The sequence below is a fragment of the Podarcis pityusensis genome, assembly GCF_964106645.2.
Source record: "Podarcis pityusensis genome assembly, chromosome: 1".
NCBI classification, from domain to species: domain Eukaryota; kingdom Metazoa; phylum Chordata; class Lepidosauria; order Squamata; family Lacertidae; genus Podarcis; species Podarcis pityusensis.
The window spans coordinates 1404052-1425386 of NC_138028.1; the positions used below are offsets into that span (position 1 = coordinate 1404052).

General features: G+C 50.2%; 2 protein-coding genes across 3 annotated transcripts in view; one reads left to right on the forward strand and one right to left on the reverse strand.

The window, feature by feature from the left end:
- Positions 1 to 946: 946 nt before the first annotated feature.
- KLHL28 (kelch like family member 28) lies at positions 947 to 14434 on the reverse strand. The gene is made up of 5 exons (XM_080980622.1): positions 14154 to 14434; positions 11233 to 12131; positions 9194 to 9637; positions 6838 to 7046; positions 947 to 4982 (listed from the first exon to the last, which is right to left on the reverse strand). Exons 2-5 carry the CDS (start codon positions 12129 to 12131, stop codon positions 4819 to 4821), a joined length of 1716 nt encoding a protein of 571 aa, XP_080836748.1. The 5' UTR covers positions 14154 to 14434; the 3' UTR covers positions 947 to 4818.
- A 239-nt stretch (positions 14435 to 14673) lies between these two features.
- TOGARAM1 (TOG array regulator of axonemal microtubules 1) overlaps positions 14674 to 21335 on the forward strand; it is a 32767-nt gene continuing 26105 nt past the window's right edge. The window contains exons 1-2 of one of the 2 annotated variants that reach the window (XM_081005878.1): positions 14674 to 15947; positions 19100 to 19151. In XM_081005878.1, the coding sequence (XP_080862004.1) occupies positions 14796 to 15947; positions 19100 to 19151 (1204 nt within the window). In that variant the 5' untranslated portion in view covers positions 14674 to 14795. The remainder of the gene's footprint in view (positions 15948 to 19099; positions 19152 to 21335) is intronic. The other variant, XM_081005877.1, reaches the window with a different exon arrangement.

Consider the following 21335-nt stretch of genomic DNA (forward strand, 5'->3'; position numbering starts at 1 on the left):
GCTGTATGAGCCTAGGAACCGGAGACCTGGCTCCCAGCAACCTGCCAATTCTCTTGAACCAAAGGAAATATATTAGAAATACATTTATTATCAGAATGATTATTTGGTCTAATTGTTCCAGTTAAAGACCAGAAGATTTCTTCCTTGCTTTGAAGGGGAGCTACATGTTTCTATTGAATGTTTTATGCGTGTTTTTAACTTTGATTCTGGAAAATGAAAACACAGCAGAATTTGCTACCTAACTACCCAGGCAGTCCAGTGAAACACGCTGAAGTGTGGGTGACAGCAGTGCTGTGCAGCAGTGGTTCTTTCACGCCAGCTCGATGGCTACCACACAACCCACGGGAGCGAGTTTGTAGTTTTCTGTTTCTCAAGTGCTGTCCAGTGGGGCAGCCCTGTTAGTGCCTTGCCTGGGACTTGTCCTTCTGTGTCAAAGATCATCATTCTCAATCTTTACTTGGCGTTGAAACTTCCTCTGGGCATGTCTCTGTCTTTGCAACCTGGCCTGATTTGCAGAGCTGTTGTGCAGGGAGACGGGAATAGAATTTCAGGGTGCTGGTATTCAACAAAAAGGATTAATAGTAAGGTTCGAAAGAAGAAGAGTTTGGATTTGATATCCCGTTTTATCACTACCCTAGGGAGTCTCAAAGCGGCTCACAACCTCCTTTCCCTTCCTCCCCCACAACAAACACTCTGTGAGGGGAGTGGGGCTGAGAGACTTCAGAGAAGTGTGACTGGCCCAAGGTCACCCAGCAGCTGCAGGTGGAGAAGTGGGGAAATGAACCCGGTTCACCAGATTACGAGCCCACCGCTCTTAACCACTACACCACATTGAATTGTAGACATAAGAGGAAAAGGGTACAGCTCCCAAGGGGCAGTCACTTTTGGGACTGGTGAACAAACTGCAGGAGCCGGAGGGGGGTCATGCAACACACTCCCAAACTGCTTGCTTTCACTGATTTATTTAGTAAACATCGCACAACCAAATGAAATACCGTTACAATGAGAAAAGAACATTATCACACTTAGCAAACACAAAAGAACAAGGAGGTTGCTGAGCAGGTTCCCACTCAACTCAAATGCCACCTTTGTAAACGGGGTGGGAGAACACGAAGCCCGCTGGTAGGAAGCTATGCTAGTTGCCCAGCAAACCCAGGGGGGAAACGGGTCAGAGTCGCGCTGAAAGCTACAGTACATGAGGGGTCAGAATCCTGCTTTAAAAGCTGGCTTTGCCTTGGGCCAGAGAGGTGACAGCACATCCCGTGTAAGGCAAAGAGAGGAGCCGTCACCCAGCTCTTCCAATGAGTTCAGAGGGGTTTAAGGCAAGCGTGGAGTGCTCATGTTCTGACACACAACGGAAGGGTCACAAAGCAACAGTAATGAACTTCTCTATCTCTGGTGGGTGGGCGAGAGGGGCGAATGCAAGCAAGGCGACAAACAGGTGCCCAGGGCAGCGCCACGGTGGAACCACAACACTTCCCAAGGTTCTGCCTCAGGTCCTTTTAGGAGCTGAATGACAACAGTCTTGTGGGACCAACGAGCACCATGTGCAGCCCAGCATATCTCACACCTGCCGCCCCTCCAATCTACTCTGCTCTATGTTTCCTGATGGAAGGGAAATGAGCTTCCAAGCGTGGGCAGTGCGTCTGCTGCTTTCTCCTTGAGTCACCCATTAATGCAAATCTGACCGATAGCAGGCACACTCTCCCCCTGATCTATAGTTGCTTTGCCACACAGGGATGATGACTTAAGCAAGACCTTGTGCAATGTCTTACGTGGAAAGGCCTTCTCTGCGAGACGAGACAGTTGCTGAACTACAGCAAGCTTATTGCAGCCTAGAAGTGTGACAGCCGGGCTGTTCGGTTTGCCTTACGCCTGAGCACTTAGGTGAATGGGAAAACGAAGCCCCCAGACAGAAGGGAGTCTGGCAAACTTGCTGAAATATGCCAATCCCTAGACTTGCATCTACCACACTCACAAATTACCCTGCAAGGAATCAATCCAGTCTTGACTAAAACAGTTATTTGCTCCTTAGCACACTGGTTTTTAATGCAAGTGCTCTACATAAATATATTTTTAAAGAACTCATGAACATCTACAGGGCTAGATTCCAATAAGCTAACAATTTTGTAGGCTGCCCAATGAAAGTGCCCAGAGGCCCTTGATAAAAAGCTGCTACATCTGGATTAGTTGGACCCTCTACTGGGTACTATATGCCACCTCCTTCCAACAGGGCAGCTTAGGAATGGGCAACGGCCAGGATTCAATCACTGTGTTTCCAAACACATCCTTGGCTCAGGGGTCCTTAGGCATGATGAGAAACTGCCAGTTCTGCTTACGGGGACAGCCTAGCCGCAAGTCATGCTTTGCAGGAGGCTCAAGGGGCATGGCAGATAACGAGGGCAATCGTGTGCTCATCAAGGCCTTTGCATCCCGCAACCATTTCATACCCTCCCTCCCTCCCTCGCCCTCCGGTCATGCCTTGTGGCTAGGAGTTCCAATAATCAGTCTGCTTCTAAGTTCAAAGGCACCTCAGAGAGAGCGAGAGAGCGCTAGCACATGCGAACTGTTTAACCAAGCATTTTTCCTGAACTGAAATTAAGTAGTTCATGAACGCAGAAGAACCGAAACAGCTTTGACGGCCTCCTATAAATTGCTTAAGGTTTTCTTCGCGCTGTCCAGAGTGAGCATCTCTGAAGGAAGCCTCACAGAAATGAACAGGAATTCCTCCAAGTGCACAATTCCGTACGTGAAAGGTCACTGCAACTGTTTGCATGATGCTATTATTGCTGAGGAACAAGAATCGACAAGCCACCCTGCGGCCACTAGGCAGAAAGTGCTTGTTCGGTCATTTAGTTGCTTGAAAACTCTGCTGGACTCCCTTAATATCTTAAGGAAAGTTTCGGGAAAACACAGTACATGCAAGGTAGAAATGTGATGCAACTTTGACTGTGCTCTCCTGGTGTCAGTCTAAACGTGAGCTCATGGGAGGAGGAGGAGGAAGGAAGGATGGGGGAAAACAGCGTCATTTACCCTATTAGAACTTGGAACAAGTTCAGAAGTAAAAGGCTTAACACAAAGAAACTGCATACCCCATTGCTGTATGCTTGTGAATTATGAATAACTGGGGAAAGTAACTTGTGTTCAATAGAGAAAAAAGAGGGGAGAAATGATTTTGAGAGGAAGGAAAGTGGGAGAACACAACAGCAAAAGGGTAGCCACCTGAACAAAGCAGAAATACATGGGGGCAAACACACAAAACAGAAATCTGAAGAACTAGTTTCACAGCCATCTGTATAAAATGAGGATGACCACACAGGGTCTTGCTTAACCCCTTCAGAACATAAAACTAAGTTTAGATGGATATTTCTTACAGGAACCGCCCGGCTGGAGAGCAATTCACTGGGCAAGTCCTCCTGAAATGAACAGCAGCATTTGAAGAATTGCTTGGAAAGACGGAAAGTAGTGGGATCACTGCTGCCTCATTATTTGTCTTAAAGGGAAAAGGCAATAATCCGTATGGAAGAATATACTTTCCGTTCATTAAGAATCTGAGTTAGAGTTCTCCAAATGACGTAATCTAATGAAATGCTATGATGTTAATTGTTTGACATGTCGCACAGGCACGGACAAAAGAAACAGAAGGAAAATGTCAAAACAAGAAACCACCAGCGTGTACACTGGCGGCATTCACCACATCGGCTTCAGACCCCCTCAGACTCCGCAGACCCTGCTCTTTTTGCCAAACCATCAAGACAGTGCCATCCTCTCCTATTCACTCGGAAGCTGGTCCCTCTGGTTTCAATGGGACTTTGCTTCCTTGCAATTGGGCAATGCGGGTGAGAGGAGCCTTAGACTGCCAACAGCCTTGCTAAAAAATAAATAAATCTTTTCTTAGCACCATGTTAGAATCAGAAGACTTTGAAAACTTGGTTGTACATTCTTTACAGTCATACATGGGCCAATTAATACGGATTGAAGGGAGGGAGGACACTTCTATCTTTTTGAAGTATTTTTACACACATGCTGCAAAACTGATTAAATATGATAAAAACACACACACAAACAACCAACCCAAGAGGTGTGGAAGGGTTTGCTGTCTAAACTGCTATCTCTGCATCAGGCTTGAAAGCTGTTGATCCTTTCATTCAGAGAAAGAGAAGGGAAAGAAGGGTTACAGGTTTTAGACAGGTAGGCAACTCCAAAAAGTGCAGGGCTAAAAAGGCATTCAGCTTATCAACTTAAAGAGAGCCACCCGCTCGTCCACTCGCCAAATCCACACAAGCAAGTTAAGAAAAACGACAGGGAGTGGATACTAAGTGCAGGCAAACAGACGACGACCGCATCAGTTATTTACAAACCTGGAGTAATGGGGGACGGGGGGAGAGGCAGCCCTTTAGTTAACTGTTCATAAAAAAATTGTGAAGCAATGATGGTCTCTCACTGCAAAGATGGAGCCAGACATCAACCAGGCAGTCTTCACCCAGGTTAACTGCGTCAGTCAGAGGAGGAGGAGAAAGAGGACAAAGCTCCATGAGTCAGGGAGTTTCTACGCCTACTTCAGGCAACACAGTGATTCTTGCATCAAGATGAATTATTTCACGTTAATGACAGTATACAGCCTGGGTCCCTGCTAGGAAACCGGCTCCATTTTTCCGCCCTTCGCTTCTTTGTGATCAGCAATAACCAGGAACAATTCTCGTTTGGGGTTAACCTGTCTGCATTTCATTTGAGCTTTTCCCCCTTCCTCCAGACTCCAGGATGTGCAGCTTCCAGTCTCCACAGTCTGTACCAGTTGCATCCTCAAGTGCTCCTTCTTCATAGTGCCGTCAAGCCAAAATTGCACCGGCAGTACATCATGCCAGCCGTGTCCAGCCAGCTATCCGATATGGGGTCGTATTTCTGTACAGTGTTCAGGTAGGATGACCCTGAGTGTCCGCCAACTACATAAAGGTAGGTGTCAATTACAGCCGCACCAACTCCTAATGGGGAAATGTAGAAAGGAGAAAAAGAAATGTTGAATGCTAGGACATCACCTCCCCTTCTCTACAAAAGGAGGAAGAACACTGTAGGCACAGAATGCAGGCCAGAATGTAGGCTTGGAGACTGATCAAAAGCAGGCCCAGACTGAAGCCCTGCTGAGTTCAAGAGAACTTACAGATCCGAGTTTATTATTGGGCCTAGTTCATCTGGGAAGTTTATTTAACAGATTTATATTCCACCTAGCAACGTAAATATTTTCAGGGCAGTTCACAATGCCAAATAAATACAGAACAATACAAGTTAACGTGGCCCATGAAACTAGCAGCAGGAAGGAAAGCCTCTTCAGAAATTAAAAGTTAAATTAATAGAGACTGATGTGGAATCTCTGGGTGATGCCCTGGGTCTGGTTTACTGTGAAAAGGTGTCTAATAGAAGGGCCAGTACATTGCCAACCACAGAATGCACTTTGGACCTACCTTCCAGGTACTCTGAAAAGACCACGGCTAAGCTCTCCCCACACCTAGCCCAACTCCCTTTCCTCTTTCTCACATTATGATGATGCCTAGCTCTTACAAGGCCACAGGGTAGTAGATCCATGGCTAGAATTAGCCAGGGACATGATAAGCAGAGAAGGCCTATCTGGGAGGGAGGGGTTAGGGTTAGGCATCTAGGCAGGGGAATGCAGGGCTGAGAAGAACGCCCAGCAGAAGCCAGAGGCAGAAAAGTGTTCCTTGTCCAACCTACAGTGTCACAAATGCATTCCCAGATGGAACAGAAGCTTCCACTCGTCTCTAGGCCAGGGTGATGGGAGTCCATGGAGCTCCCCCTTGGGCTGATCCAGCCCTTGAGCAAGCAGGACACCGCCCTCAAGCCCACAAGGGAGGCACAACCTCTCGTTGGCTCACCATTGCTCTTGGGGCTCAGATTTGGGGACTCCCTCTTAGCGACAGCAAGCAACTCCCCTGTGGAGCTTATTGGGGTTATTCTGCAAGTCAGGGCTACAAACAAACGAAATTGATTCAAGGATCAAGCCTCACCCAATTCCTCAGCCACAGAAAAAAGTACACGGTTGCAAAAGAGGAAACTGGCAAAGCCACATTCAAAGACAGCAAAAAAGCCATATGTTGCCTGTGTATTAAAGGAGTCAGATGGAGGAAGATACGCGATCAGGAGTCACTGAAGCATTTCAGTAACCTTCAGGCTAAGGCCAGCCTTCTCCCAAGTTGGTGCACTCCTGATGTTTTGTACTACAAGTCCCATCAGCCACAGAATCACATGGGTTGCGCTGTAGGGTAGTTGTAGTGGAAAACATCTGGAGGACACCAGGTTGGTAAAGATAGGCCTAAGGTATAGAAAGCATCTTAAGCTAAGTTTGCATCAATAGATCAATCCGACATCCCCTTTCAATGCATTTTCAGCTCCTGGGCTGCTCTCACCCAGAGAGGACTGGAAGTGAGGAAGGAGCAGTTGTATGAGGTACAGCCTCTTTTTAAAGGTTTTATATCCCTGAACCATCAGTTATTTGAGTGCTGCTCAAGTAGGTCCCTTGTAGAGTTTCTTGGTCTTCCGTAGCAAGGACTACCATTTCCTTTCTGGAAAGCAAAGCCAAAGAGCCCTTTGGGGTATCCTGACAACTTCACTAAGCACTGTCCTGCTTGGGCATAAGAGATGAAGAATGCATTCCTACAAATAAAAGGTATGTGAAGAGCACTGAGGCAAAGAGTATTCTTGCACGTGGCCTCAAAGGAGGACTCTGTGCTGTTTCACTTAGTTCCACCCCAGCCCCCCTTAAGTCACAAGGAAGTGGCAGCAACTTCTAAGCCAACCAGAACCAGCTCCTGGGATTCTTCCTACCTGTTCGGGGTTCCTTCATCGGCTGGCAAACAGTCCACTGGTTTTGATGAGGGTCGTATCGCTCAATGCTGGACAAGTGGGAGACGCCGTTGTGCCCTCCGACCACGAAAATAAAGCCCAGCATGACCCCAACGCCGAAGTTTATTCTTTTGTCCGCCATCGGAGCGACTGGCTCCCAGGAGTCCTTGCTGGGATCGTAACGTTCCACGCTGCAGAAGCAGAGCAACCAAAGGGATTAGTGGCAACACTTTGTACCGATTTAATACCTCAAGAGGCCACTGTAGCTGTGTTCATGAGGGATTCCCAGCACATTGGGAATCCCCAGTGAGATATTTGATAGAACAGGAGTTACTAGCCTCAATATATTTTGCTGTAACAGAAAAGCTCTGGGTACAAAGAGGAAAACATCTACCAAAGGAGCAATTGCTAAAGAAGGGTCACCCAGTGCAATATCCTTGGCCCACAATGAAAGCAAGGCTGTGAACTAGCTGCATGTAAGAAGAAGGGCCATAGTTCAGCAGCAGAATATCAGCTTTGCAAGAGAAAGGTCCCAGGTTCAGTCCCCAATGGCCCCTCCAGGAAGGACGGAGAAAGACTCCCTGCTCGAAACCCTGAACAACCACAGTCAGTGAGTGTAGACAAGGCAGAGCTTGATGGACCAATGGTCCGTCTCCGTTTAAGGCAGCTTCCTCTGCTCCTAAAAGACCAAGACAACTTAGGAGGAAAAAGAGGGGCACTGCTCAGGTACACCTGCCACACAAACATGGTCAGCCCCTCTTGGGCTCATGCCGTGCTTCCTTAACGTTTTGATGGCTATGGGGCCTTGCCTTCGTGGACACTTCTACATACCAGAAGTGCAAGGAATGCCACCCACATCATGAAGGGTGAAGTGGCCCACAATAATCCTGCACCCACACTGTATCTTGGCTCAACGGAAGCCACCTGCCCCGGCTCTACTTCAAACTCCACTGGGAGGGTAGACCATGTTACCTGTCGTAAGCCCCTTCCCCCTGCACAAAGATCCCTTCTCTCAGTACACTTTCTCAAAGAAGTGGAGGGATCCGAGGAAAAGGGCTGGACACACCTCCGTGCCTTCCCCATGGGGTGAATGGGGAGGCAGTGAGGCACTGCCTTCTGTGGCACGCTAACACCCTGCCCAGTTCTAGCAAGAGGCATCAAAAAAGCCCAGGTTTGAGCTGGTGAAAGGAAGACGCTCCTTGCCCCAAAGAGTTCATTGTATCAGGGCAGTGACTTCTGCCTCCAGCTACAAGAAGATCAAAGCAATCCAAGATCTTCCTCTTTCATACCACCCATATAACAAGCCTGGGAACAGAGGGTTGGGGGACCCTCCAGAGATTTTGAAGGCGTGCAGGGGGAGGAGAGGAAATAAATATCCAACTGTGCCAAGGGAATCATGCACATGGAGGACTGGACGCAACTCTTAAGCTCTAGCTTTCATGCCATGTGCCTATTTTTCCCAGAGACCTACCTAAGTGTACCCACAGCAGGAAGAAGAGAAGATATTGGATGTAGGGGGGAGGGTAAGAAACCACAGTGTGTGAACCTGAGCATTTGCCAGCCGCACTGCAAGGCCTCCTAGTTTAGGAGTGAAATGGGGAAGTTCTGGGGCAATGTTAATTCTGCTATAATAATGTGGAATTGAATACACAGTTTATGCGCTTGTTTTAAGTGGGCTGGTGTTTTTATGTGAGCTCATTGCTGAGTCTTGGGTGTTAGTTGAGCTAGCAATTCAGTTATATAAAGACTATGGTTGCCACTGGACAAGAGACCCCAACTCTACAGGGTGGGGGCACAGAGGAGTTCCTGCTCCAATTCAAATCCAGACACAAGCTTAACGAAGATGTTTGCATGAGGCTACTTTCCACTCTGCTTTTGCAACACCAGTCAGGATGCCAGACCTTCCACCAAGTGAGTAGGGACTATTCAGCTGGAGTAAAACTAAGCCCAGAGAAGACACGAGGGTACCCACAGGGGTGCCAACATCTTGCCCTGTGAAGGGCACAGAGCCAGTGCGCACAGAGACGTTTCTGGACCAGGACTTTTTATTAGCCTCAAGCCAACTAAAAGCTTCTTTGAAACGTTCCTATTTCTCTTTCTAAGTCTGCAATGAAGGAAAACACGTTGAACTCTACTGCAGGTTTTAGCTGAAGATCACAGAGAATTCCTTGGGCGAATCCTCCAGAGAAAGCTAATGAGGCTCACGGGGAGCAACTATTGGTTGCTTGGAAGCAGCTCGTGCCTGTGCTGACTGAAGAGCGCTTAGGTCTGTGGGGGTGGGGTGGGGGGTGAGCTAGGGGGTGCTTCACCCAACCCCCAATGACCCAGCTCTACTTACCTGTTCATATGAGCGGGGCCGTAACCTCCAATGGCATAGATCATTCCATCCAGGACGGCTGCGGCAAAGCAGCTCCTGGTTTTGCTCATGGGCGCCACAGGCTGCCACTCCTTCACCTTGGGAATGTACTTCTCCACCGACTGCAGGTAGGACTGCCCATCGTAGCCCCCCAAGGCGTAGATTTCTCGCGACAGAACCGCCACCCCCAGGGTGCTGCGGCTCTCGTTCATACTCTCGAGGGACGTCCAGGTGTTTGTGTCGGGGTCCCAGCATTCCACGGAGCTCTCGTGCTTCCGGTAATTGATGCCTTGGCACATGTGGGTCGCGATCCCCCCTATAACGTAGATTTTCTGGTCCAGGACGCAGATCCCGAACTCGTAGCGAGGGACGCTCAAAGGTGCCAGGCCTATCCAGGAGTCGTTCTGAGGGAAGTACATCTCAACGCTGCGGAAGGAGGAGGAAGAGGTCATGAGGGGAAACGCAAGAAGTGAAGAAGAGGCCGCTGTATTGAGCCAATGGCCCACCTAGCAGCCCAGCATTCCATTCCCATTCCTATGGGAAACTCTCAGTCGGGATCCAAACACGAGGGCAACTCTCCCCTCTGGTGGTTTCCAGCAACTGACATGCTGAAACATTGCTGCCTCTGACCAGGGAAGCAGCGCATGGCCATCAGGGTGAGTAGCCACTGGTAGATTGAAATTGTCCAATCCTCATTCAAAGCCATCCAATTCAGTGGCTACCTTGGGGTCCCACTTCACCACCCACAACGATTCTGTGGAGCAGTCCACCCCTTTGGGGATTTCTAGTTTGCTGGACTCAATGCCCTCTTTGATGGACAGAGCGACACCACCTCACGCATCGCCCAGCGTCAATAAGCATGGGTACAGGCAGTCCAGCAGACATTGGATGTGTGGACATTCAAAAAGTTTTCCTTCGCCAGAGTATTGAGCTAACCTTGCAGTCATGGGATAAGAGGACAGGTCCTCACATGGACTTGTATAATTGGGCTTATTCATTCTTCTTTCATAAAATTTAAAAACCGCTTGATGGTTAGGAAAAAACCTCAAAGCGGTTTACAAAAAGGATAAAACAATAAATTGACCCTAAAAATGTAAAATGCGCAGAAAGTTAAAACCACAGTAAAATAGACTAAAACAAATGAAAACTCATACAAGCTTTTTAAACATCTCGGTAGGCTTGTCTATGCAAAAATGTCTAAGAACAATAAGCCAACAATAGGAATAAACTGAGAGTTCTCTAGGATGGAGGCCAGTGAGTTGTTGGGTTCTGCAGTTATCTGTACAGAGATCTTCTTAACTTGCTCATAACCAGTATTTGGGGGTGAGAAGTGGGGTGGTTAAATTTGCTGATGACATGAAATTACAATACTGTACGGTAAGAAAAGTTATGAAGAGCTGTGAAAGGATCTCTCCAAATTTGGTGAATAGGCAGTAAAATTATATGTACTGGGGCACCTTCACATAGACCCTGAAGTGATCCAAACTGAGGGTGCCTTCCGGTATCTGTGCATGCACAGACATGATTTCCGGTGCCGCTAAGTGAGTCCCCGCGCCGGTTTAGCGCAGTGCATGAGGGACTTGCTGAGCGGGCAGAGCGGTTCAGGGGCGGGTCATAGGCCGGTAAAACGGTCTTTGTGGACCGCATCCAGCCCATGGACTGCACGTTGCTGACCCCTGGCCTAACCCCCCAGGGATACTAGCTGTCTTTACAGAGTGGCTACTGGAGTGCATGAAGAACAGAATAACAACTGATAAAGATAATTACATATTATAAGCAATGAACTGATTGCCTTCCCGAAGCTGTTTCATCCCAAGCCTTTCCTTGCTTGACCCTTCTGCTTGCTCTACAAGACCCAGGAAATGAAAGGCCGCAGAAGGCTGCCCACCAAGCTATCACTTTGTTATGTTCAACTATGGGGTGTAGAAACCATCGCTCACTGCCATGGCTTCGGAACAGAAGCGCTAGGAAAAGCAAGACCGCGGACTCCTAACCCTTTTCTGGCTCTCGCTATTCCTCACCTCTCCAAGCAAGCGAAGAGTCCAGCCTTCCCTCCCACAGCGCAGATCACTTTGGGAGGGCAGCGGGGGCGTGTGGTGAGCACCGTCTGGTAAGACAGCCTGTGCTCAGGCATGAAGTGGTACTTCAGGGCTTCGTTCAGCAGGTGCTTGCAGGTGTGGTCATCGCGAATGAGATGGTTGGCTTCGTACAGCCTCGTGAGGAACTTAACGCTCAGCAGAGGCAGCCGCACGCAGTGCAGGAGCTGGGCCAGGTACTGCTGGCGTTCCTGCACGTCATACTTGATCCAGGACTCCAGCGCGTAGAAGACCATCTCCTCAGTGGCCACATTCAGGCAGTCATTGGAAACTATTTCGTCCAGCTCGGAATGAGTCAGTTCAAAAAACTCTTCCGTCTGGCAAACATCTTCAAAGTTCTGGCAAATGTATTTGTTGGCGGCCAAGTAGAGGTCGTGGCAGCCGTATGTCTCCGCAAAGCGGGAGATCCCGATGCAGTTTCCAGGATCCAGCTGGCTTTCCAAGAAGGTGCAGCACTCCTTCAGCACGAGCTTGATCTGCAGGAGGTTGGCAGCAGGCAGCAGGGACTCCACGGTGTCCTGAGAGATGAACACGGTCCCCGTATAGGCATATTCCACTATGGCCTGCAGGGCCGCCTCGGCGATGCACTGGAATTCCACCTCAGAGTTCTCTTTCTCCGAGAGGTTGCCGCTAAACATGGCTTTGAAGTACGGGCTGATGCTGGCGAGCACCACTTTGTGGGCGTGGATCTTGACGTCTCCAACACGAAGGATGATATCGCAGAGCTCATGGTGCTGCCGGAGGAGGTTCAAGCCCTGCAGGAGTTGTTCCGAGTGCAAAGGGGTCAAGTTGGCAATCATGTAGGTTGGGGACGATGGGTCCATCTGCAAGACATGGAAGGGAAAGTTGGGAAAGCGTTAAGCAGAGCTGAAACTTCAAAGCATAGTGCATGAGCAACCCTAGCTCATGATTGCACATGGAACATACCTAAACACACAGGCTGGGATTCGTGTTAGTGCTGGAGATTTCTCTATCAGCACAAGAATTTCTGCTTGCCTCCCCACTCCTCACCTCATGTGAAATTCTCAGGGTCCTCCCTGCCCCCCACTGCTAGAGCCGACTGGGGGTGGAGGAGGGGAGGGGGGAGCCCTGTTGTACTAGTGGGATTTGTTGTACTGAGTCCACCTAGAAATTGGACGCAAGTCCTGTGTGGCCGCACATATTTTTTCTTAATTTGCTAGGCTTCCATGAGAGCGCTTTCTCTCTCTCTCTCTTTTCATTATCCTTGCTGCATTAATTTCTTGTTTCCCTCCACATCTGGCTTGAATTGCCTATCTTGCGTGGAAGCTGCTTGAAGTGCACAGTTCTTTGATACCACGCAGGATGAATCATTTCAAAATATTTTGGCTTGCCACATTCATAGGACCATGCAGAGGGCCTTCTTGGTGGTGGTGCCCTCCCTATGGAACACCCTCCCTTCAGATGTCAAGGAAATAAACAACTATCTGACTTTTAGAAGACATCTGAAGGCAGCCCTGTTGAGGGAAGTTATTATTGTTTGATGTTTTAGTATGCCCTGATATATGCTGTGAGCTGCCCAGGGTGGCTGGGGAAACCCAGTCAGATGGGCAGGGTATAAATTAAAAAAAAATAGTATTTTATTATTATTATTTGCCTTATACCAAGAAAGACCAGTACTCCATCTAGCGCAGCATACTATACTGTTCTAACAATATCCTTTACCTTTTTTCACCTACTACGTATAGCTGTATCTCTTCTTCCTTCCATTTTATGGTTGTAACGGTTTATCCGTTTCATTTATATGCTCATGCTGCAACCCAGCCTGAGACCTTAAGGGTAAGAAATCTAGTAAATAAGGAAATATCGTCCACGTTGCCTGGCAGTGACTCTCCTGAGTCTCCGCTCATCCTGGAGAGATGCAGGTGGACTGAAGCTAAACACATTTTATTTGCAAAACACATGTTCTACCACTGAACTGCGGATCTTCCGTAAGCAAGAGGGGTAACGAGAGCTTCTATCAGAGAGAATAGACTGGTGTCAAGCAGACCAGGCAAAATACAACCAATGGTATTCCCATATCCCCCCCCCCCACTCCATCCTCAAAAGCCAGTGTGGCACAGTGGTTAGCGTGTCAAACAGACGATGACCTGGGAGAGGCCAGAGCTGAGATCCCCCAACTCAGCTACGGAGCTCACTGGGTGACCTTGGGCCAGTCTCTCCGCCTAACAGGGTTGTTGTGAGGAAAGCGGGGGGGGGGGGGGGAGAACCATGTAACCACCTTGAACTCCTTTTAGAGATGCAATGGGAGGCTCACGGACCCCAGAAAGTGATGCCCAGCCATTCACCCTCTGGAGGAGGTTCCCTGCACCCGGACACTGTCGCCTTCGGGGTGTTGAGTACATGGGACCAGGCAATGAAAAGATGGGACCGCTTCAAAGTCCCTTTGGGAGTCTTTGGACGCCTTGCTTGTGCTGCACTGCGGGGACGGAGGGCTTGCTGAGAGGCCGGCCGGGAAAGGCCAGGGTTCAAATCCCCCCACGTCCCGGGCAGGAACTTCACCTGGTGGGGGGGGGGCAGCCCCTGCTTCCTCCCAGCCCAGCCTACCTCGCAGGGTTGTTGTTGTGGGGGGCGTCAAATGGGGGTCGGAGGTCAAAGGGGGCAGGAGAGAAATGCCAGGAGATGCAGCGCTCGTTCTCCTCCCCGCCAAAAGCCCTTTCTCTCCCCGGGGGCGGCCCCCCTCCTCCCCGCCTGGCCCACCCGGCAGGGCTGTTGTGGCGGGGGGGGCTGGCGGGGGGAGGCGGGCTGCGAGGAAGAGGGTCCTGCCGCCCCTCCTCACGAGGGACCCCGGGGGGGGGAGAGCGAAGGACGACCCCCCCCCGGCTCACCTGAGTCACGTGGCTGCGGCCCGGTCGGGAGAGGGGCGGGGGCGGCGACCTCCGCGGGCTCCTCGCAGCCACAACAACACAGGCGGAGGAGGAGGAGGAGGAGGAAGGGGAGGAGGGAGGGAGGCGCGTCACTTCCGGCGCCCGCCCCTGAGGAAAGAAGGTCGGATTCAGGCCCTGACAGGCGGGAGAACGCCCGCCCCCCTCACCAAATCCCCATCCCGGCTTTTATTTCCTGGCACCTGTGTGCCTGTATGTGTACAGGTGTATAAGTATGACGTAGGACGCGTCCCTTCCCCACTATCCCGTTTCTTGAGGCGAGGACTACGACTCCCAGCACGCCCCGCGCGGAGGAGGAGGAGGAGGAGGAGGAGTCCGCCCTCCCCACGTGACCTCCGCTCTCCTCCCCCCCCCCGCTGCTCGGCTGTTGCTCCTGCCGCGCAGGCGCAGTGGGCGCGGCCTGGGCGGGCTGCCTGAGGCGGCGGCGGCTGAGGCGAGGCTGAGGCGGCGGCGGCGGCGGCGCTGGTGACGCGTTTCCCTGGAGACGGCGATGCTCCCCTGCGCGGGGCCCGGCGGCGGGGGCGGCGGCGGCGGCGGCCTGGGGTCGGCGTGGCGTGTGAGCCGGGCGAGGCCCCGCGGGGGGTCATGGCCAGAGAGGAGCCCGAGGGCGGCGGCGGCGGCGGCGGCGGCGCTGAGGCGGAGGAGCGGGCTGGGCGTGAGGCGGCGCCGGCGGGGGGCGGCGGCGGCGGGGGCGCCTGCCCGGCCTCTTCCCCTCAGCCTCCTCCGGGCGAGGGCCTGCGCTTCGGCCTGGTCCCGGCGGAGCTGCACGCGCGGCTGCTGGACCAGCGGGACTACCGGGGCCGCGTGGGGGCGATGGGGCAGCTGAAGCGGGTGCTGGGCGAGGCGCCGGCCGCGTCCCTGGCCTGCCTGCCGGCGCCCAGCCTGCTGGGCCTGCTGAGCCTGCTGCGCGCGCTGCTGGACGACTCCAACTTCAAGGTGGCGCTGGGCGCGCTGGAGGCGCTGCGGCTGCTGGCGGCGCGCCTGGGCCCGGCGGCGGGGTCCCGCGCGCGCCTGGAGCCGCTGGTCTCGGCGGCGGCCAAGGTGCTGGGCGACGCCAAGCTGGCCGTGCGCCAGGAGTACCGCCAGCTCTTCCTGGCGCTGATGCGCGCGGCCGGGCCGCAGCCCGTGCTGGACCTGCTGCTGCGCCCCGAGCACCTGCGCCACCGCAACGCGCGCGTCCGCGAGGTGGTGCTGGCCATCTCGGTGGCGGCGCTGCTCACCTTCCCCTCCGAGGACTTCCAGCTGCCGGCCCTGGCCGCCGCGCTGGCCCCCGCGCTGGCCGACGCCAAGCGCCGCGTGCGCCACGCCGCCCTCGAGGCCTTCGCCGTGCTGGCCTCGGCGCTGGGCCCCGCGCGCGCCGGCACCCTCCTGGAGGCCGTCGACGCCGTCGAGCTGCGCGGCGAGGGCGAGGGCGTGCTGGGCGCCGTGCAGGCGCGCCTGGCCCGCAAGACGCTGCCCCGCCTCACCGAGAACTGGTTCGTCGAGTACGCCGTGCCGCTGCCCGACTCGCCCCACGCCGCCGGGCCCTGGCCCCGCGGCGCCGACACCGACTGGCTCCTCGAGCAGGGCAACCGCATCCAGAGCGCGCACAGCGGGTCCGCCGCCGCCGCCAACCTCGCGCCCTTCGCCGAGCAGGGCGGCTGCCCCCGGAGGGTCCTCAGCGCCGGCAAGGGGAAGCTGCCCTGGGAGAGCGACAGGCGAGGATGCTGCTTCGCCAAGGCCAGCGACGCTGCCCCGGTGAGTCCCCGCAGCACAGCTATCCATGCTTCTAGACATGCATCGATTGGGATCACCGGCGCCTTCAGTTTTACAAGCGTCTCGGACTGCTGACCCCTTTCCATGCCCCAGAGGGGCGCCAGGGGGTCGTCACGCATAGTTTGGGAAGCTGGTTTACTGTCATAGACCAGCAGTTTAAAAATAGCTGAAAGACAAAGCTGTAGAAAGGAGGTAAAGTAACTATAAAAACGGAAAGACAAAAGTTGCTGACCAACAGGTTAAAACAACTCAAATGGTAACTACAGTGGTACCTCGGGTTACAGACGCTTCAAGTTACAGACTCCGCTTACCCAGAAATATTACCTTGGGTTAAGAACTTTGCTTCAGGGTGATAACAGAAATTGCGCTGTGCTGACAGTTGGAGACACCATTAGCTAAAGTGGTGCTTCAGGTTAAGAACAGACCTCTGGAACGAATTAAGTACGTAACCAGAGGTACCACTGTATTATTAAAGCGATCAAGTTGAAGACTTCACAGGATTTCATAAATGGAACACTAGTGGTGCCTCTCTAAGGCTCACTGTCCTTGTTTTATCAGGGAGGAGAGGTGGAACCAGGGTTGCTCTTGCCCTCTTGTGCATTTTGCACCTGGCTATTGGCCACTTGCGACCAAGTGAAGACGCCTGGGTGCCAGGATGGCAGCTGACATCTCCACTGTCTGGCTGGCACACAGCAGCATATATTTGTTGCCATGCTATGGTGCGAGTCAGATTTTAGCTGGAGCTGACAGGAGCTGACATTTGTCATCTTGAAATAAAAAAGGCACCTAAACATTCCATTAGTGCACCTGTAACCTGGGTTTAAGGGGCTGTATGGCGAATAGCTTTTATATCTCTAGTGTGGGATTTGAATCCTAGCCCAGCGCTGCTGGTTGCATCCTCTCCAAGACTGGCTCTTGCAAGGCGGTGCTGATGCTGAAACTTCACGTCCCTCTGTTGAGTGGCTTCTGCACCCTGCAGTAGCTGAGGGTGGGGACAAAGGGTTTTTCCGGTAGATTCGTAATCTGGGGAACCAGGTTCACGTCTCCGCTCCTCCACATGCAGCTGCTGGGTGACCTTGGGCTAGTCATATTTCTTTGAAGTCTCTCAGCCCCACTCACCTCACCGAATGTTTGTTGTGGAGGAGGAAGGGAAAGGAGAATGTTAGCCGCTTTGAGACTCCTTTGGGTAGTGATAAAGCAGGATATCAAATCCAAACTCTTCTTCTTTTTTCGTTATAGTGCAAGGAAGAGAGCCATGGGGGTGGGGGGAAGCTTGGCATGTGGTTTAGAGAAGCAGGTGTGTTGGATGGGGCAGCTATAGAAGACGGAGTGTTCTTAGTTCAAGGTAGGGCGACAAAAGAAACATTCATAGCCTTTCCACCAAGGAACTCAAGGTGGCATGTCCGGTTCTCCCCCTCCTCCTTTTATCCCCACAACAACCCTGGGAGGTAGGTTAGGCTGGGAGAAGGCAGTGGCTGGCCCCCAAAGTCTCACCCAGTGAGCTTCATGGCCGAATGCGGGATTTGGACCTTGGTCTCTCCCAGGTCCTAGTCGGACACTTGTAACCACTATGCCACCACTGGCTCCCATGGGGTAGGTCAAGAAGAGGAAATGGCTATTCACATTTTCCCCAAAGTGGCCCCTGCCAAGTGGTGTGGATGCTGCAGCTTCAAAGGTGTGGCCTCTGCACGCCACAGGAGCCGAGGGCTTTGCGGGTGCACCAAAGAGCTGTGGGGAGGGAAAGCTCAGCAGGCAGTTTGGAGAAGCAGGTTAGTTGGATGGGGCAGCCATAGAAGAGGGAGCAATTTTTAAAGTGCAAGGTGGGGTGATGAAAGTGGCATTATGACTCTAATATGCCTGTGGTTAAAGGCTAATAGTTCAGCACATTAGAAGCTTGAACAGGGAGTCTGTGGCACATACCTGTCAGCTGTCCAGGACATCCCCTTTGGGGGCACTGTGCTCTTGCACAGGTCACATGACTAACCAGATTCAGCATAAAGTGAGACTCAGATTGAAGCTTGAATTTTACAGGTATCTGTAGAATTTCAGGGAGGAATTATTTGGTGGTTTCTCCACTGTAATTTTGCTTAAAGCTTATACCTGAAGGAGCATCTCCACCCCCATCGTTCTGCCCGGGCGCTGAGGGCCTTTTGGCGGTTTCCTCGCTGCGAGAAGCCAAGTTACAGGGAACCAGGCAGAGGGCCTTCTCAGTAGTGGCGCCCACCCTGTGGAACGCCCTCCCATCAGATGTCAAAGAGATAAACAACTACCTGACATTCGGAAGACATCTGAAGGCAGCCTGGTTTAGGGAAGCTTTTAATGTTGATGGACTACTGTATTTTAATATTTTGTTGGAAGTGACCCAGAGTGGCTGGGGAACCCAGGCAGATGGGCGGGGTATAAGTAATAAATTATTACTACCACTGTACTATTATTATTATTATTATTATTATTATTATTACTACTACTACTACTGGGCTTGTTTTTTGTTACTTACTGAAAACTTTAAGTTTCTTTGGATTTTCTTCTGTATTTTAAATGTTTGTCAGTTGAAAGATGGATTTAAGAAGTATGATTCTCATGGTTGGGAATTGATTCTTGAAAGTAGCAGCAAAAATGGTTCCCAGGATCATGGAGGAAATTAATTATTACCTTCAGGCGCATTCCAGTGAGCTCATATTTTGCTACAAATTAACACAAGTTGTTCAGTAATAGCTGAAAGAATTTATAATGAGGAATGTTCATAGTGATCCAGTAACAGTAGTGAAAGGTAGGGGAAGACTAGGAGCCGCAGAAATACTGAGAGGAAGAATATAATGAAAAATTCCTCTCTGTTTGTCCGATCAGCTTGCAGAGTGTTCCATTAGAGTGTGCTAGAAATTTAATCTGACTCCCAATTTCTAAAGGTAATCAGGTTTGAGGTGTCCCAGAGACTGATGGAGGCAAAAGTACTGTACTTGAAAATGCTGTAACTTTTGTAAGACGACTACCCGATTAAAACATTTATCCTGCAGGCTCCCAAGGTCCAGATTCAGCACAGTTGTCCATTGCATGTGACCACATCGCTTTCTAGTTTTACAAGGAAGAAGGCTGAATTGCATTTTAATGCCTCCTCTGTCCTGTTTCTCTTGCAGCTCGCGCCATCCAGCGATTTCCTGCAGTCTCCAAAACTGAGGCCTTCGCAAGGTAAGTGCTACATGTGTGTGCCGACCCAGGTGACTCACTGTCACGCGATGGTGCAAAGGAAGAGGGGTCCCTGTCCTCCAGATCGGTCCTTTGCTCTTAATATGACACAGAGGATGGCGTTCCTCACTCCCAACTCCGTGCCGAATCTGGGGAAGTGCTTTCTGCTAAAACAAAACCACAATTGGCTAACCCAGTAGATTTTATCACAGTCCTTTTTTAGAACCCATTGATTGATCCTGCCGCATACTGGACTGAGTTGGCTAAGCTATGGTTTGTTTGAACATGTAAACTCTGGCCAGCAGACTAACTGTGGTTTGTTTCAGCGATGGGTTGCCATTGCATCTGAACCCAACATCCTTGCTTAATCTCAGTTTGTTTGGCCGCTCCATATCAGAAGCCAGCCAAGCTACAAAGGCACATGACAAGAGCCTTTGCTGGTCTGTAAGGCAACCTGTGATTTGTTGAACAAACCATGGCTTCCTGTTACGAGTGAACACAGCTGTTGTCAGTAGGGATTTCCGGGGGGTGGGGGGAGTGCTCACACTGCAGAAATGAAAGCAGGGTGGATAAAAATCAATGATTAAAAAAAAATCTGATAAAAAAAATCTGATTTTTTAAAATTTAAATTGGATTTTTAAAATAAAATGCTTTTGGAGGAATTTTTTTTCTAAAGATAGTTTTCTGTTAAAGTTACATTATAGTCCAAAGGCTATTCATCAGGAAATAAGGATTTGTTTTAAGTTTTTCAGGTGTTTTAAAGCTCAGTCTAAGTTTTATTTTAAAAAAAAACCCATTTAACATCAGTTAAAAAACATGGATACATATGCTATAATGTTATTGTTTTAGTTAAATAAATTGTTTAAATTGTTATTAAGGAAATTATTATTTTTCTTCTTCCAATAAAGTACAGCAGAAAAGTTGTCCAAATATAATCAGTTAACTTATTGAACCACACAATAATTTCATAATTATTGTTCTATGTATTTCTAATAGTATAACCAAGTCAATAATTTTTGATATAACTGTAAAAACTACTCTGAAAATTTATTCTTCCAAAAATGAAACCTTCATCTGGTTGTAAATAGTAAGATTATACCAGCAAGGAGTCTTTCTGTAAAAAATAATAATGATTTAAATCAAGTCTTACTGACTATTGATTTAAATCAAGTCTTACTGACTAGTGATTTAAATCATGATTTAAATCAAATCTACCCTGAATGAAAGAGCAACCTGAGCACTAATTTGGCTGCTTTAAGGAAATGACCCTGAAGAAGCTTCTTGTTGTCCTGGAAACCTTTCCAAGAATCTTGGTTCTTTGGGGAAAGCCCTAGACATTGAATGAAAAGCTCTATGGAAATAGCAGAATCCAGGACAAGCCCCTGAACTTCTTTGAAGAAAAGGTTGTTATAATTATTCCTCCATTGCACAGTTGAGTTTTTGCCTTTTTGAGTTTTTCTGTCCCGTCAGAAAGGTACTGTCTTTATTGTCTTTTCTTTGTCTGTGAAAAACTTTGGTCTTCCAGCAAGCCTTTTAAGTGGTCTTTACTGGCAGAGAAATTGTGTTTCTATATATATATTTATTTATTGATGATATTTTTTATTATTAAACTTTTCTGAGCTGTTTCATGGGAAATGGCTATTAAATAATTTCCCCCTTTTTAACAACTGGGGGAAAGTTCAGAGTAACAAGTGGTGGCAATGTGAATGCCTGGAAGTTGAGTTGGAGCCAGCCCGCATGTTATGGGCACATTCCTCCCTTCCTTTTAAAATGGCAGTCATTTACTTTTGAAATGAATGTGTGAGTTAAGCACTTTTCTTATTTGGCGAGTCCCTCATCTTTAGGAGAGACTGAACTACTTCTAACCCTCTCCTCTTCGCAGAACTGCCAGCTATTTCCTGTTCCTTTGCATTTGTGTAGAAAACGTCGTCTTGGGGGGCGGCGGCTCACTGAACCCCACTGTCTGTCTGGGTTAGAGGTGGGGAACCTCCAGTCCATGGGCTGAATTCAGTCTGACACAGGTTCTGGTTTGGCCTGTGAGGCTGTTTTCCCCAGACCACGGCCACCTACCCAACATCATACACGATGAGGTAGAGTCGTGGGTTTGATTGGATGTGCAGCTCAGTCCCCCATAGCGAACTGAGCATACCGCTTGAAGTCGCCACCCATCGGCTGGCAGTCCGTGAC